At 42.4% G+C, this 18,045-nt stretch overlaps 1 protein-coding gene and 1 pseudogene across 2 annotated transcripts in view; one reads left to right on the top strand and one right to left on the bottom strand.

Annotated features, from left to right (window-relative positions):
- The window catches only part of Zyg11b (zyg-11 family member B, cell cycle regulator), a 61,568-nt gene that overhangs the window by 3,925 nt on the left and 39,598 nt on the right, over positions 1 to 18,045 (bottom strand). For both annotated transcript variants that reach the window (XM_027402417.2, XM_035439725.1), the window contains exons 6-13: positions 14,932 to 14,996; positions 13,242 to 13,341; positions 12,940 to 12,990; positions 10,622 to 10,783; positions 10,461 to 10,508; positions 8,758 to 8,955; positions 8,609 to 8,661; positions 2,580 to 2,677 (exon numbers count right to left, since the gene is read on the bottom strand). In XM_027402417.2, the coding sequence (XP_027258218.1) occupies positions 2,580 to 2,677; positions 8,609 to 8,661; positions 8,758 to 8,955; positions 10,461 to 10,508; positions 10,622 to 10,783; positions 12,940 to 12,990; positions 13,242 to 13,341; positions 14,932 to 14,996 (775 nt within the window). The remainder of the gene's footprint in view (positions 1 to 2,579; positions 2,678 to 8,608; positions 8,662 to 8,757; positions 8,956 to 10,460; positions 10,509 to 10,621; positions 10,784 to 12,939; positions 12,991 to 13,241; positions 13,342 to 14,931; positions 14,997 to 18,045) is intronic.
- Positions 46 to 1,782, top strand: LOC113834316 (annotated as a pseudogene).

Below are 18,045 nucleotides of genomic sequence, written 5' to 3'. Positions count from 1 at the left end.
TAAAAAAAAAATTATTTTATGTGTATGGGTGCTTTGTCTACACATATGTCTGTGTACCCCTTGCATGCCAGGGCCCAGAGAAAGCCAGAAAAAGGTATCAAATCCCCTGGAGCTGGAGTTATAGATGGTTGAGTCACCAGGTGGGTGCTGGGAATTTCAAACTCAGGTTCTCTGGAAGAGCAGCTGGAGCTCTTAATTGCTGAGCTGGGTGGGTGTGATGGCACACACCTTTAGCCCCAGCACTACAGCAGAGGCAGGAAGATCTACATGAGTTCGAGGCCAGCCTGGTCTACAGCTTGAATTCCAGGGTAGCCAGGGCTACACAGAGAAACCCTGTCTGTCTTGAAAAACTAAAAAAAATGGCTTTCTGGAGGCTGGGGAGGTGATTCAACAGTTAAGAGCACCTACATGGTGGCTCACAACTGTCTATAACTCCAGTTCTAGGGAATCTGATAGCATGTAAGGGATGCACAGACATACATGTAGGCAAAACATCCATACCCATAAAATAAAATTTAAATAATAATTTAAAAAAGGCTTTCTGGAACTGGGTATGTCAGTGGGCTTAAAAAAAAAAATAAAAGAGCTCAGTCTCCAGTGCTCCAGGGGCGGGTGGGGTGGGCTGAGCCGGGGCTGCCACAACCTCTGCCACTACCGCCGCCACCCTGGGAGGACCAGAGCAGAGCAGCGCACGAGTCCCGGGAGAGAGGGGCTGCGGGGCGGCCGTCCCTGTCTAGGACCAAGGGGCTCGTGGCGATGTGAGCTATAAGCGTGGACACTGTCACCGGAGCCGCTGCCGCCATCGACGAGTCCCCCGGTGAGCGCAGGCCTGGATGCACGGTGTTCGCCTTCATGCTCTGTCTGCTCGTGGTGTTGGTTCTGTTGATGGTGCACTGTGTGCGCATACTGCTAGACCCCTAAAGCCGCATGCCCGCCTCGTCCTGGACCGACTACAAGGAGGCGCTCGAACGAGGGCAGTTCGACTATGCGTTGGTGTGAGGGGGCACCCAGTCCCGGGCTGGTCCTCTGAGATGGCCGGCCCGGTGGAGGAACGCCACTAGCCTGGACTGCACTCTGTATTGTGCCCCAGATACCCTAGCCCGGAATTGAAAGCGCCCGGAGAAATCCAGTCCTTACCCCCTAGCCACCCATCTCCCTTCCTGGCCGGGCCAGAACCCCACCTTGTGCCTTTATCTGTCCTGTCCCCCTCTCTTTGCTGATCCCTCAACTCTGTATCCCTTAGTGGGCGAATCATCCCGCACCAACCTCAGCCTTCCCCGGCTACCAGGCATGAGTGTTACATCTTTTCCTGAGATTGTGGTCTCCTCTATCCCCTTCTTCTTTCCCTTGTTGTGATCATCACCAATTTCAATGCCCTCCTTGAGTTCTGGCCCTGGCAGGCAGGCAGGCTGTCTTTGGCTCTCTATGGACGCTGCCTACCCACAATGCATGGTACAGCCTGCCCCAGAGACAGACCCTGAAACCCCACCATGGTTGCTGCTGTGTCGACAATGTCTGGCACTTCATGTGCGGGAAGGAGTACAAGCAGGCTCATCCCCTTCAGCCCCAGCCCCAGCCCCAGCCCAGGTTAGAGTGCCTTTCCTCTGCCTCCCCGCTCACAACTCCCCCATATCCCCTGGCCCTTCCCTTGCTTTTCCACTCCTCCCTGCTCCTGAACGATGGAGGTGATAATAAAAGCTATTATTGAGCGCTTAAAAAAAAGATTAATTAATTATGTATACAGCATTCTGCCTCCATGTATGTCTGCACACCAGAAGAGGACACCAGATCTCATTATGGATGGTTATGAGCCACCATGTGATTGCTGGGACTTGAATTTAGGACCTCTAGAAGAGCAGTCAGTGCTATGAGCCATCTCTCCAGCCCTGGCAGTGGCTTTTTCAATCCCAGCATTTGGGAAACAAGTGAATCTCTATGAGTTAGAGGCCAGCCTCGTCTACATAGCAAGTTCTAGGCCGGAAAAGCCAGGGTTACATAGTAAAATAAACAAGCTTAGGGTTGAAGAGATGGCTCACTTCTAACAGGCACTTGTTATTCTTATAAAGGACCTGGGCTTAGCTCCCAGAACCCACATGGTGGCTTATAACCATTCCAACTCCAGTTCTGGGAGGATATGATGCCCTCTTCTGGTCTCAACAGGCACCAAGGCAGGTGGATTTCTAAGCTAGGGCCCAGTCTGATCTACACATTTCGAGGACTGCTGGGAAACACAGAGAAACCCTGTCTCAAAAAAACAAAAACAAAACAAAACAAAACAAAACCAAAAAACCTCTTAAAAACAAAACAAAAACTCCATGTCTTCCAGAGCTGAAGTGACATGTTAGTGAAGAGTCATGTCTAGCATGTTCTAGGCATGGTGGTACATGTCCATCTCACCACTCAAAGTTGAGGCAAGAGCACTGCTGAGAGTTTATGGCCAGCCTGAGCTATACAGTGAGTTCTATGCCAGCTTGCCAGGACTACATAGGAAAAACCCAACAACCCATTACCCCCACCCTCAAATGACTTTCTGTAAAGGAGAATTTCACTTGAACCACGGTTCTAATTTTGGTACATACGATTCTTGCTGCAGACGTGTTGCATGGCCCAAACTGCCCACAGCTGGACTCCCGGTGTTGTAAAACAGCCAAGTAGTGGGAAAAATGGATTAAAGGATCTAAAGGTTCAAAATTAAAGAATCAAAGTCACATTTTATACAAAGCATCATTTCTAAGCAGCGAGTCTTACATCTTTAAGAAAATACATGGCTGGGTGTTGGTGGCACATGCCTTTAATCCCAGAACTCAGGAGGCAGAGATAGGTGAAACTCTGTGAGTTCAAGACCAGCCTGGTCTACAGTTCCAAGTGCCAGGAAAGGCTCCAAAGATACACAGAGAAACTCTGTCTCAAAAAACAAAACAAACAAACAAACAAAAAAATTATGTGCCATTTCTAAAAAAGCAATACACACCTTTTCTTTGTCATGGCTATTTAAAAAAGGACTGCACTGAGACACCATGGCATACAAAAGGTATTTAACATATGTATAAGGGAGGGGTGTGGATCTTTCAAAAGCTTTTTGTTTGTTTGTTTTCCATTTTTGGTCTTCCCCCTTAGATATCTATCTGAAAAAGTACACTTTATACTTTAAAATTAGTTACAAGAAGACAGATGTAGTGGCTCACACCTTTAATTGGGAGGCAGAAGCAGATGGATCTCTGAGTTTGAGGCCAGTCTGGTTTAGAGACTGAGCACCTGAATAGCCAGTGAGTTCCAGAATAGCCAGGGTGATATAAAGAGCCGTGTCTTTAAAAAAAAAAAAGTGGGGGGAGGGTGTGAAAGCTACAACATATTAATAAAGAGAGCCATTCACCACGGAGATAGAACAACTGTAAATATATACGTACCAAAGGCAGCTAGAGCTACTACTTTAGAAAACAACATAGCTTGTGCAACTAAGTCCATGTGTCAAAAAAAATTTTTTTTGAGAGATCTTAAAAGAGCAACCTAATGTTGTACCTCAAAGTCCTAGAAAAACAGTCAAACCCCAATGCAGTGAATGACAAACCATAAACAGGGATGAAAGTTATGAACATGGAGACTAAAAACAATGCATAGAATCAATTAAGTAAGGAGTTGCTTCTTAGAAAAAAAATAAAAATGACAGTTCCCTTAGCTAAACTATCCAGAAGAAAAGAGAAGACCCAAATTAATACAATTAGAAATTTTAAAGGTGTTACAACAGATTACAATGAAGTTCAGAGAATTATTAGAGAATATTTTTAGAAATTGTATTTCAGAAAATTGGAAAAATTGATACAATTCTAAATGACCTACCAAAATTAAGCAAAGAGGACATATACAACTTAAAACAGATCTATAGCAAGCAAAATGATTGAAAGTCTAGAGGGTGGAGGGAACCCTGGAATGGTGGTGAACATTTAATCCCAATACTCAAGAGGCAGACAGATCTCAGTGAGCTGAAGGTTTACATAGTGATTTCTGGGCCAGGGAAGCTTGTCTCAAAACATAAACACAGAAACCAACCAACCACCAAAGCAAACAAAAGCCAAAAGTGAATTAAATTCCTACAAAGCAATTTAAGAACACATATGACCAATCTGGCTTCATTCCAGAGACTCAGGATAGGTCAGTATATGCACATCAATAAATGTTATATAGCACATAAACAGACCTGGGAACAGAAATAATGATCATCTCAATCACCAAAGGCCTTTTTACAAATTCAGCTTTCATGATAAGTCTGAGGAAATTAGCCCAATACAACAGGCCTATGTAAGCTCACACTATACATCAAAAGGCAAAGATAGATAGATAGATAGATAGATAGATAGATAGATAGATAGATAGATAATTTCCTTATTTAAAACCAGAACTGGGAAAAGAATTCCACTTTTTCCACTGTTACTTAATTTAGGACTCATGTTTTAGGTAGAGAAAAGAAGTAAGACAAAAGGATAAAATAAACAAGGCATAAATGGGAAAGGAGGGTATCGAATTATTACTTTTTTATTTTTTGGTTTTTCAACACAAGCTTTCTCTGTATAGCCCTGGCTGTCCTGGAACTTGCTCTGTAGACCAGGCTGGCCTCAAACTCACAGAGATCCGCCTGCCTCTGCCTCCCAAGTGCTGGGATTAAAGGCATGTGTCACCACTGTGCAGCAAATTATTACCATTTGGAGATAATTCTTAGTTCTGTTAAATATTTTCAGCAAAGCAGCATCATATAAAACCAACATCCCCAAATTAGCAGCCTCTGTCTATAGCAGTAGCAAATCTGCTAAGAATTAATTCAAGGAAGAATATTCCATGCAGAGTAGTTACATAAAAAATAAAACACCCAGAAATAACCTAGCCAGGGAACGAAGGTCTAAAGACACCAAGAAGGAAACTGAAGACAACACTGAAAAAAGTGGACAGACTTCCAAGCTCATGGGTTGGTGTAATTAATGGTGTGAAAATGGTCACATAACTGAAAGCAATCTACAAATTCAATGCAACCTCTATGAAAATTCAATGGCATTCTTCACAGAACTAGAAAAACACCCTGAAGCTCTCATGAAAACACACAAGCAGGCCTGTGATGTGGTCCCTGGGATAAACACTTGCATTGCAAGTCTGTTGAGAAACTAGGCTCCAGAACCTCAGAAGACAACCACTGCCTTCCAAAAGTTCTCCTGACTGTCTAATGCATACCACAGCATGTTGGCAAAAGCATGTTTACTCTTACACACACACACTCACAATCTACTTTTAAAAAGAAACAGAAAAGTCGCTGAATGTCAAAACAATCTGAGCAGAAAAGAACAATGCTGGAAATAGCAGAGTATCTGACCTCAAACTATAGTACAGAGCCATAAGAATAAAGCAGCACAGCACAGGGGCAGAACCAGACATTCTGGCCAGTGGAATAAAAAAGGAGGACTCAGAAAACATACATTGGAGGGAGCTGAAGAGATGTCTCAGCAGGTAAGAGCACTGGCTGCTCTTCTAGAAAAGAAGTGACTAAGTGAGGAGAGCAAGAAGAGGCCAGGAAGGAGAGGAAGGGAAGGCTGCATGGGTAGGAATAAAAATACAAATATGTGACTTTTCTAAAAAATAAAATAAAGTAACATATATTTAAAAATCTTTCTTTCTGGCCTAGTGAAATGGCTCAGCAAGTAAAGGCACTTGCTACCAAGTCTGACAACCTGGGTTTAATGCATTGACCCACTTGTTGGGAGGAGAGAACCAACTGAAAGTTGTCCTCTGGCCTTCACATGAATACCAACAGTATGCACAAGCATCCCTGCTCCTCCACACAAAATAAATAAACATTAAAAAATGTTTAAATGGGCCAGGTGGTGGTAGTGGTGCACACCTTTAATCACAACACTCGGGAAGCAGAGGCCGGCAGATCTCTGAGTTAGAAGCCAGCCTGGTCTACAAAGCTACACAGAGAAACCCTGTCTTGAAGAACCAAAGACAAACAAATAATTCCTTATTTTTTTTTAAAAGATGGTCTTACCCTTTAGCCAATCCTAAGCACCTTTAACTTCCTGTGATCCTCTTACCTCAGCCTCCCTGGTGCTACAGTTATAGGTAAGAGCCCTCACACACATCCACTTGACTGCATTCCTCCTTTCCTTTGTTTTTGTTTTGCTAAAGATTTATTTATTATGTATACAATGTTCTGCATGTATACCTGCAGGCCAGAACAGGACACCAGATCTCATTATAGATGGTGAGCCACCATGTGGGTGCTGGGAATTGAACTCAGGACCTCTGGAAGAGCAGCCAGTGCTCTTAACCACCGCACCATCTCTCCAGCCCTTCCTTTGGTTTTTATGTTTTGTTTTGTTTTTTTTCGTTGTTGTTGTTTTGAGTCAGAATTTCTCTGTGTATCCCTGACTATCCTAGAACTCACTCTGTAGACCAGGCTGGCCTCAAACTCAGAGATTGGCCTGCCTCTGCCTCCCAAGTGCTAGATTAAAGGTGTGTGCCAGCCACTACCTCCCAGATATTGTAACTTTAAAGATTTAGTTTTGACTTGACTGAGTGTTTTGGTCCTGCTTTTTTACTTTCTTTAGAGGCTTTCTGAAATACTGGCAGACATCATCTTCTTTAGAGATACTCAAAAGTTTTGCTAGCTCTTTTGGACTCTAACTGCCAAGGCACAGTATCTATCAGTCCAGGAATCTCCTCTCTCCTTCTTTTTTGCAGGGGGGTGAGGGGAAGGAGATAACCAAGTTGAGAATACTCCTCAGACTGGCATCCATAATGTATCCTTGAACAGGTCTGTGCTTCCCCTCTCCAGTTCTCCTTGATCTATTAACAAGAATACCCCTTGCCAGACCACACCTTTAATCCCAGCCTGATCTACAGAGAGAGTTCCTGACAGCCCAGTCAACACAGAGAAACCCTGTCCCCCAAAACAAACAAAAAAGCCAAAAACCTCCTCAGTCAACAGCAGGTACCCTCTGCCATAGGTCAAAACAGCTTGCTTTACGGGAAAACTGTCATTCCCACCACTGATTCGGACCACATAATCCTTCCACTCTTCACCCAAAGCACCAGCAGCCACTTCTGTGGCAAGGGGCTTCTTATAGGAAGATGAAGCTTGCATTCATCATCTACTATAATGAGTTTCTGACAGCCAGTGGCTGCTTCATCTTGACACAACCACTGCCTAGGGAATGCCATGGAAAAGCCCTGTCTGCCTCTACCTTTTTTTTGGGGGGGAGAGGAGGACCCTACGGAATCAGTACATAGCCCAGGCTGCCCTTCAATGTGCTATGTAGTCTAGCCTGCTCTCCTACATTTGCCACTTTTTAAAGTTATTATTGTGTCCTGTGTGTGAGTGCACGAGTACAAGCACGCACTGGGAGGTCAGGGGACAACCCCTGGGAGTCAGTCCTCTCCTTCCACTGTGGTGGGGGTGGTCTAACTCAGATCCTCAGGCAAGCTCTTACCCATTGAATCATCTCCCTGCTTCTTGAGTACTGGCGTTACAGAGATGAACCACCACATTGGTCCTTAGATACACACTTTAAAGACTTTGATTTGTAAAGTAGAAAATGGAGACAGTCCATGATAACTGGCAGAACCCCATGAAAAAGGTACAGAATTTGCTTTTCTGTTTGTATTGGTCTAAACAAAAATGGGTTTAAAAACTGTTGAAGAGGGGCTGGAGAGATGGCTCAGCAGTTAAGAGTACTGGCTGCTCTTCCAGAGGACCCCAGCTAGATTCCCAGCTCCTACATATAGGCTCACAACCATCTGCAACTCCAGGTCCAGAGGACCGACCCAATGGCCTGTGAGGGCACCGCATGCACACGGTACACAGACATACAATCAGACAAAACACTGACTGCACATATAAAATTAAAATAAAATCTAAAACACAAGCCAGCATTATGATGTGGCCAATAAAAATAAGTCGTAATAAATTTATGCAGCAATGGGAGTATTTCAGACAATAAGTTGCTTATCTTCCCACCTAATTTGCCACAGGCAGATTTAGCCTTCCTTAAGGCCCCTTTGTTGTTGTTTTTTTGTGGTAGGGGTAGGATGGGAGTTGAGTGATAGGGTCTCATGTATCCCAGGCTGCCCTCAAGCTTGCTGTGTAGCCTAGGACAGCCTTCAACTTGTGATCTTCCTGTCTCCACTGCCCCAGCATTAGCACTTCAGACTCAGGCTGCCATACTTTGGTTATGTAGTGATAGGGATTCACAAACCCAGGGTTTTATGAATAACACAGACAGCACTTTATCAGGCATATAACTCAGCCCTCTTGGTCATCTTTAAATTTAAAGAGCAGAAGACAAATTCCAGAAATCTGCCTTCAATCAATATGGATAAAGGAAGGAATGCTGAATGAATAGTAGAAAACAAATCACAATACTTTTTTAAACCCCCTTGAGACAGGTCTTGTCCTATAGCCCAGGTTGGCCAGGAACTTGGCAATCCTGCCTCAGCCTCTTCAGTGCTGGGATTATAAGCATGCACACCATGAGTAGCTACTTTACTCAAAACCAGTACTATGAGAGATACTTCAAGAAAGACTGTAAGAAAAATGACCAGATTACTTAATAATCATGCTAATTACCTGTATGCTACCATCTCACACTCTGGAGTTGGCCATTTCAAAATAGCTGAATGCTAGAAGACACAAGACATAGGATATATTACAATATTTTTAACAATGTTACTTTACAATGAAGCTTTTATATTTAACTGTTACAAAAATGGCCCTACCAAATCATCAAGAAGAGAATTCCTCTGGCTACGGCTCAAGGTCCATGCCTGTTCACCTCTGGATATTAAGTGGGCGATAATCCCAGCTGCAAAGTAACTGACTTCTACTTCCACACTGTGCAGGAGACTGCTGATATGGTCTATGAAATCCTTCCACATTAATTCAGAGTGTAGCTCTTGTACTTCAGCTATATTGTTCTGGAAGAAAAAGAAGGTATAAAAGTCTTATGCAAAGGAAACAGCTAGGACAACCGTTTCAGACACTAGACATTCAGACACTAATGGTGATCGACAAAGTACACAAGGAGGCATTTTGCAGACTGCAATAAAGGAAAGGGAAACTGTGGTAGTCTGAGTAGTAAGTATCCCCTCGTCTTAGATACTTCAACACTTGGTCCCAAACTGATGCTGCTGCTGGGAGGTTTAGGAAGTGTGGCCTTGTATTACTTTGTCACTGGGGCATACTTTAAGGTTTCAAAGCCTTGCACCATGCCCAGTGTGCCCCTTCTCATCATGTTTGGAATTCAAGATGTGAGCTGTCAGCTTCTATTCCTGCTGCCATTCTGACACTGACTGCCATCATGGATTCTTTCTTTAAAAAAACTTTTCTTGACTGTGAGTTCAAGGCTGGCCTAGTTTACAGAGCTAGCTTCTAATATAGCCCGGGTTAGCTTCCAGTACAAAACAAAACTTTTATTTTATTTTATTTTTTGAGGTCTTAAAAATTTATATGCATGAGTATACACCAGGTGTATACAGTGACTACAAGCCAGGAGAGGGCATCAGATCCCCTGGGGCTAGACTTGCAGGTGGTTGTGATTCTCCATGTGGGTTTCTACCCAGGACTTGACCCTGGGTTTTCTGGAAGAGCAACCAATACTTTTCCTTTTTTTTTTTTTTTTGAGACAGGGTCTCACTATGTAGCCCTGGCCGTCCTGGAACTTGTTCTGCGGAACAGGCTGTCCTAGAACTCACAGTGATCTGCCTACCTCTGTCTCCCAAGTGCTGGGATTAAAGGTGTACGCCCCCGCTCCTTGAAACCAATACTCTTTTTCTGTTTTTCAAGACAGGGTTTTTCTGCATAACCCTGGCTGTGCTCTATCTAAACTCAAGAGATCCACCTGCCTCTTCCTCTTGAGTATTGATGTTAAAGAATGGTACCACTACACTAGGCTTGTTTTATCTTTTTAATTTAGTAATTATACTTTATCTGTTTTCCATTGTCACTACATATTCAAAAAACAACACAATGCCATTTTTCTATATTTCTTTTATTTATTATGTATTATTTTTAAGACAGAGTCTCACTACTATGTAGGGACTTACAGAGATTCACCTGCACTACCACTCCCAGCCTCCTTCCTTCCTTCTTTCTTTTAGAGACAAGGTATCATGTAACCCTGGCTATGAGAGGAGAAGATGCTTTGAACTTCTGATTCTCCTGTCCCCACCCTTCATCTCCCAAGTGTAATCTCATTTTTATACTTTATACTCATGTTTGTATTTTCTTTAAACATCCAAATTTGTATGATGCAGAGGGATGGAAACCAAGTTTCATGAATGCTAGACAAGCACTCTACCAATGGACCTATATCCCCATTTGTTTACCGCGCGTGCATGCACACACACGTGTGTGTGTGTGTGCATGCACACACAGAAGATAATTATGCCTTGTAATTAATCAGGAATGGTATATAACTTACCAAAAGTCCTAGAACTTTTTGTTGAATGGATGACTCAGTTGGGAAAGACTGTATAAAAAAAAAGAGAAAGAACATATAAATATCTAAAGAAACAAATATAATAGATAAATAGTTCAAAGAAATCAACCACATTCAAACTGTTAAGTAAAATTCCATTCTACCTCTAGAACTCTCATGAAGAGTTCCAACCCTTGATTTTCAATGAAGTGCCTGCATGTTGTTGGGGATTCATCTGTGAGGTTCCAAAGTGCACTCAAAGTAAATTTCAATGTAGTGTCCACTGAATTTTGATTAGTTTTCTGCTTCACTATTTGAAGAAGTTGCTAAGGAAGAAAAAAAGAGTTAAGTTTTCATTATTGAATTGTTGTCATAATTTGAGATTACCAATAAGCACAAATCTATGAGGACTATTCTCATAGCTTAAAGCATCCCTGTAAAGGTTTTAAAAAATGTAAACTATATGTATTTATTATTTAGTGTGTTGGGGGGAGGCCATCCAAACCACAGCATGTGTGTAGAGGTCTGAGAACAATTCACAGGAGTTGGTTTTCTTTCCACAGTATCATTTTCTGGAGGTAAACTGAATCTAAGAAATATTAAATAATTTGGTCATAATCAACTTGATAAAAGAATTAGAAGGCCACTGGGCAGGCATTGGTGGCACATGCCGTTAATCCCAGCACTCTGGAGGCAGAGGCAGGTGGATTTCTGTGAGTTCAAGTCCAGCCTAGTCTACAGAGCGAGTTCCAGGACAGTTTCCAAAGCCACACAGAGAAACCCAAAAATAAATAAGTAAATAAGAAATAATAAATAATTAGAGAGCCCAATTCTAACAAATTTCAAGTTTTCTTTAAGGAAAAAAGGAAAAGGCTGGGCATGGTAGCTCACACCTGTAACGCTGGGACTTGAGAGGCTGTGGCAGGAAGACTGTTACAACTTCAAGTCCTTCCTGGGCTACACACTCAATGATAAGAGAACTGAAGTTTACACGGGGTTTTAAGATAACAATAGCTTTGACATGTCTTATAAGCTACATCTATAATAACTAGCCTATGAAATGCAGTTTGTGAGCTAGGTGTGGTGGTGCGTGCCTTTAGTCACAGCTCTGGGGCTGAATAACATGCATCAGGCTCTGGGTTCAACCTCAGGAACAACAAACTTAGCTATTATCATCATTACTATTAACTTTACTTACATGAAATATATCCAAGTAGACCACTCTCTTAAATTTTTTAATATTCTGTCAGCCAGAATTACTGAGGTATCTACATAGTTCCTAAAAGCCCTTCACCTCTGCTTTTTGAGACAGAGTCTCATTATGTAGCCCTGGCTAGCCTAGAATTCACAATGTAGACCAGTTTGGCCTTGAACTTACAGAGATCTACCTGCCTCCATATCTCAAGTGCTAGGATTAAAGGCATGTACCACCATGCCTAACTCAAAATATGTCCCTAACAAAAACAAAGCATTGAATCCCCTGGAAGTGGAGTTGCAGGTGATTATAGACCACTCAGTGTGGGTGGTGTGAACCAAACCCAGGTCCTCTTGCAAGAGCAGCAAGTGCTTTTAATCCCTGAGCCAAGGACTGACTACTAGTTCACAGCTGTTTGTGTCTGTCAAGGACCAAAGTTACTTCAATTAAAAAAAAAAAAAAAAATTTGGGCCTGGAGAGATGGCTCAATGATTAAAGAGCACTTGCAGAGAAATCCCAGCATCCACACGGTGCTCACAACTATCCTTAACTCTAGTTTCAAGATATTTACTATATTCTTCTGACCTCTACAGGCACCAGGCATGCACATGGTACAAATATACACACAGGCAAAAGACTCATATACATAAAAATGAAATAAATGTATAAAATGGGAAAAAAAGAATACATTTGGGGTCGGGAATACAGCTCAGTGGTGGAAAACCTGCCTGGCAAGGTCAACCCCTAACTCTACACACGACCAAAAATCAAATCCAAACAAAACAAGAAACAATTGAATACATTCATTTAGAAAAAGTGAATGAATTAAAACAAATAGAGAGAGACTAGGACAGGGGTGGTCTGTAGTAGAAAGATGACTTAGCATGTGTGAAGCCCTGGCTTATATCCCCAGGAACATGTACACCTATACCCATACATATCCACAAAAGATATACCACACTACTTGTCAGGAAAAAAGAAAAGAATACTATCAAGGGCTGGAGAGATGGCTCAGAGATTAAGAGCACTGGTTAATCTTCAAGAGAACCTGGTTTAATTTCAGCACCCACGTGGCAGCTTGCAACTGTTTATAACTCAGTCCCATGGAATCCAATTCGCTCTTGTAGACTCCACAAGCCCCAGGTCACCTCTACACAGTGCACAGACATACATGGAAGGAAAGTACCCATACACATAAAATAAATAATTTTTAAAAATTAAAAACAAAAAACAAACCAAACACCAAAACACTATGTAGTATCCTAAAAAGAGGGAAAGTAAACTTACCCGGACAATGAAGAGCTCAGCACCAAGCTGTGCAGTTTGTTCTGTAGAAAGCTAGAAGCAAATAAAGATAAAGTAAAGGTCCAAGTATTAATAGGTGTGAGTTTACTATAATTTACCATAACAGCCTCCATAGCCAGACTGAAATAGCTCATTAGTCTCCAATTCTGCAATATTCAACAAAATTAAGTAAGCAGGGTAGCAAAGAGGTTTACTAACTTTTCTGGCACACAAACAGAGGGGGGCAGTAGAACTGTAATGAGCAACCACTGCCTTTAGGAAATCATTCAGCAAAGTTCAGGTACCTTGGCAGCCAGGATGGAAATGATAGCAACTGCCATTCTTTGCATGTTTTGATCTTCGTGATTGCAAAGCCACTGCATGACAAGCTTGGCTGCTTCAAACCTGAAAACACAAGAGGGTTTCCTCAGTCTTGGAGATCCAGGTATGATTTCAGGGAGCCAGGTGAAGGCTGATACTACCTACAACTTAGTGTGTGGGAAGGGAAGCTTTCTCTCTCTTTTTTTTTTTTAAGACTTTATTTATTTATTATGTATACAACATTCTGCTTCCATGTATATCTGCACACCAGAAGAGGGCACCAGATCTCATAACAGATGGTTGTGAGCCACCATGTGGTTGCTGGGAATTGAACTCAGGACCTCTGGAAGAGCAGTCAATGCTTTTAACCTCTGAGCCATCTCTCCAGCCCGGGAAGCTTTCTCTTAATGAATGTGAATAGCAAATTACCATTAGAGTTTTCAAAATGTTGCATTTTTGGATTCCTTCCTATGCTGGGAACTGAACCCAGGGCCTTGTCTGGGCAAAAGCTCTAACACAGAGATATATCCCCAGATCTTTATCTTATTTATTTATACTGTCTATTATTTTTATTTTCCCTACTTGTAGTGTGTGTTTAATTATCTATGATGTGCATGAGAGTGCAGGCATGCTATGATATATATGTGGCAATCAGAGGACAAATTTTGAGAATCAGTTCTCTCCTTCCACTGTGGGTTCTAGAGTTTGAACTCAGGTGGTCGGGCTTTTGTAAAAAGTGCTTTTTATCAGCTGAGCCCATCTTGCCAGCCCTTATTTGTGTCTTTTTGAGACAGGGTCTCATGCTGCTCAGGCTGTCCTCAAACTCTCTATGAAGCCAAGGATGACCTTGAACTGCTGACCTTCCTGACTCCACCTTCCATGTGCTGGGATTACTGGCATGTGTCACCATACCTGGCTCTTTGTTTTTATTTTGAGACAGTCTCAGTAAGTTGCCAGGTAGGCTTTGAACTTCTAATTCTCCTAATGGGATTATAGGTCTGCACCACCGTGCTCATCAAAGTGATAGCAATGGTAGAGAAACAGGAGCATAGGGGCTGAGGAGAAAGCTCAGCTGGTAAAGTGCTTGCTGTGCAAGCATGAGGACCTGAGTTGAATCCCCAGCCACCATGTAAAAGAGCTCGGCATGGCAACGCATACCTGTAATCTTAACTCTGGGGAGGCAGAGACAGGAGGATCCCTGGGACTTGATGGCCAGCCAGTCTAGCCCATTCCGTGAACTCCAGGTTCAGTGAGAGACCCTGTCTCAAAAAAATAAGGTAAGGAGCAATTGAGGAAGACACCCAATGTCAACCTCTGATTTTCACACGGATACATGTGCACATTGTACACACACACACACACAACAACAACACACACCCATAAGAACATACACAGAGACACAATAATACAGAAATATAGTCAAAATTGGCATTTTATCTTCTATAATGAAAACACTTCAGTATTTCAATATCATAGCTTTAAGCATGACCTTTGTTAAAAACTTTTAAGATTAATTTTATGTGAGTGTGTGAGCACAAGCATGCTCTCACACAGCATGCATATGTAAATTAGAGGGACAACTCGGGGGAGTCCCTCAACAACTCCCTCAAGTTGTCCCTCCTTCTACCATGTGGGTCTTGGGGACTGAATTCATGTTGTCAAGCTATTACTTGCCTGTTAAATGGAACATCTTGAAGAATACGGTCACTGCAGAGTGAGAGCAGGCAATTTTTCTGTAACTAAAGGATAAAAAGGAGAGAGAAAAAAGAACAAAACAAAACTGAAAAGAACATCATTCTCTTATCTTTTAGCCAAAGACAGTCTTTTAAAAAATATTTTTAATATTATGTTTAAATGTGTGTGAGGAGAGTGTGAGCATGCTGAGTGCTGGAGACTGAACCCAAGGCTCATGAATGCAAGGCAAACACTCCAACTAAACTCCAGTTACTTATACAACCAGCTCCAGTTACTGTTTTTAAATTCTGAAAGACCAAAACTTTTGTTCTTGGTTTGAGACACATCTCTCAGTTATGTGGTTCTGGCTGTCCAGGAGCTTGCTATATAAACTAGACTGGCCTTGAATTACCAAAGATCAACCTGTGTCTGCCTCCCAAATACTAAGATTAAAGGCTTGTACCACCACACCTGATCAAAAGTATGTTCTTTAAACTAATTCTTTATAAATGCTACCAAGAATAAATTGTTTTAGAAAAACTTTATACTTTTAAACATGAGAATTCAATTCAGATTTTATATTAGTATATTAAATTATGTTCTTTGAAAGCCCTTTAACTGCTGGGTGGTGGTGGACATGCCTTTAATCCCAGCACTCTAGAGGCAGAGGCAGGTGGATCTCTGTGAGTTAGAGACCAGCTTGGTCTACAACAGCTAGTTCCAGGACAGCCTCCAAAGCCACAGAGAAACCCTGTTGCCCTTCAACTTTAAAAAAATACTAATTTTTATTTTGCCTGTGTATATATATATGCCCAACATGTATGCCTAATGTCTGCAGCGGAGCCTCCATGTTGACACTGGTGTTAGTATTTAGGCATCTGTATTGACCTGTCCTTGGGGTTCTGACAGGATACACCCTCAGCTGCAGCCACTAAGAGCACCACCAGTGCATATTCACTATGTTCCCTTATATACGGACCCTGTCCACCTCCCATCCTCTCTCTCTTTCTCTCTCTGTCTGTTCCCCCCTTTCTCTCTCCCTCTCCCCTTTCCTTTCCCCCTCTTTCCTTTCTCCTCTCTCTTGCTGCTCCTGTCTCTGGGGCCAGTCTCCCCTCTCCCCTTTTTATGATCCTTTTTTCTAATTAAAAAAAAAAAAACAAAAAAAAAACAACCCTCTTCTTGAACCCTGTCACATGGCGGCTTACTCTCGACTGCTGCTTTTCTTACATTCTAACTGGGAATGGAAAACCTCTCTAAGAGCAAGTCTCGGCCTGCACCCCACTCCCTACTCCATTCATTTGAGTCATGGTCTCATGCAGCCCAGGCTGGCCTCTGACTTACTATGTAGCTGAGGATGACTTTGAACTTTTAGTCTTCCTGCTTTTACCTCTGAAGTGCTGGGATTACAGGCAAACAAGTGTAAGCCCTACTCCCAGGGAAGGAACCATGGGCTTTGTATATTCAAGGCAAGCACTCTCTCAACTGAGTTATATTCTTATGCTTGGATGCTTTCCTAGCTATATTCTTAGGCTTGAGATGTCTCCCTTGAGCTCCCAGCAGTACAGTATTACTTAGCTGAAATGTCTGGGAGAAGAAAAAGCAAACTTCAGAGCTTTTAGTGAAAGGCAAGATTTCAAAGAGCAAGTTATGTTGGAGCCATTATCTTGAAAATTGGTTAGGAAAAGCAGTGGAACCATTATGAGAATAGGTCGGCTACTCTAAGGACAAGCAGCAGCTCTGACCAGAGTGTAGGAAGGACAAGCATTAAGATATGGGAACACTGGCATGGACTTTACCAGTTAAGCAGACCAAATATGAAAATCCAAAATCTAAAATAAGAAGCTCTCTGAGGTCAGGTGGTAGTGGCGTATGCCTTTAATCCCAGCACTCAGGAGGCAGAAGCAGGCAGATGTCTGTGAGGCCAGCCTGATCTACAAGAGCTAGTTCCAGGACAGCTAGGGCTAAAGCTCTCTGAGTATCATAAAGGCATCAAAGGTCTTGTTTTTCGGTCTCCAACTTTCAATTTTGACATTAGAGCTCTTAAGCTGACTTGTTTCTTGGTACTCGCTATGCTGTGTTATGAGTTTTTCTGTCTGAATTGCAGACCTCATCATAGGGAATAAAGAGACACAACTTAATTGAACTAATGGCTTAAATTGGTAACAGAGAAGCATCACTGGATCTGATCAATGGTTTATTCCCTCTGCAAAATATCATAAGCAAACAGAGAAAATGACATTTGTTACATTCTTCAAGTTTTGACCAGCTGGAATTTTGACTTTTATTGCTCTAGCCTCAGATATGCAAGTATTCAAGAATTTTCAATACTGCCATTCACTAAATTTGGCTATCATTAGCCTAATCCTACACTGTCCTTCCTACAGTCTGGTTACAAGCAACTTGCCCTCATTGGAATGGCTTGTACATTCCCATTTAGGTTCCATTGCTTTTCTTATCCATTTTTCATTTGTTTGTTTATTGTTTTTCAAGACAGGGTTTCTCTGTAGCTTTCTAACTTGTCCTGGAACTTGCACTGTAGACCAGGCTGGCCTCAAACTTACAGAGATCCACCTATCTCTGCCTCCTAAGTGCTGGGATTAATGGCGTGCACCATCACCACCACCACCACCACACCACCACCACCACCACCACCACCACCACCACCACCACCACCACCCCAACCAGATTTATTTATATACTATCTATCTGTGTGTGCCTGAGTGTACATGTGGACTATGTATATGCAATGCCTGCACAGATCAGAAGAGGACATCAGATTCCCTCCGAAGCTGGAGTTACAGATGATTGTTGGCTGCTATGTGGGTGTTGGGAGCTCGTCTAGGTCCTCTGAAAGAGCAGCAAGTGCTCTGAACCACTGAGCCATAAGCTAAGTAACATTTAAATGTTGTATTTATCTATCTGTGGTGAGAATGCGTGGTTTGATATGCATGAGTATGTGGGAGCCAGAGGTCTACACTGGTAATCTACTCACCCATGAGTGGATGCACCATTCCCTAAACTAGGATCCTAGACTGGATAAAAGGAAAAAGGGTGCTAAACACTAGAAACCACCACCATTTGACTACTGATGGAATGTCGCCAGCCAATTCTCCT

This window comes from Cricetulus griseus, chromosome 2 (assembly GCF_003668045.3).
Source record: "Cricetulus griseus strain 17A/GY chromosome 2, alternate assembly CriGri-PICRH-1.0, whole genome shotgun sequence".
Lineage (NCBI taxonomy): Eukaryota > Metazoa > Chordata > Mammalia > Rodentia > Cricetidae > Cricetulus > Cricetulus griseus.
Note: the sequence above shows the minus strand (reverse complement) of the source record. Positions and strands in the feature narration are given on the sequence as shown.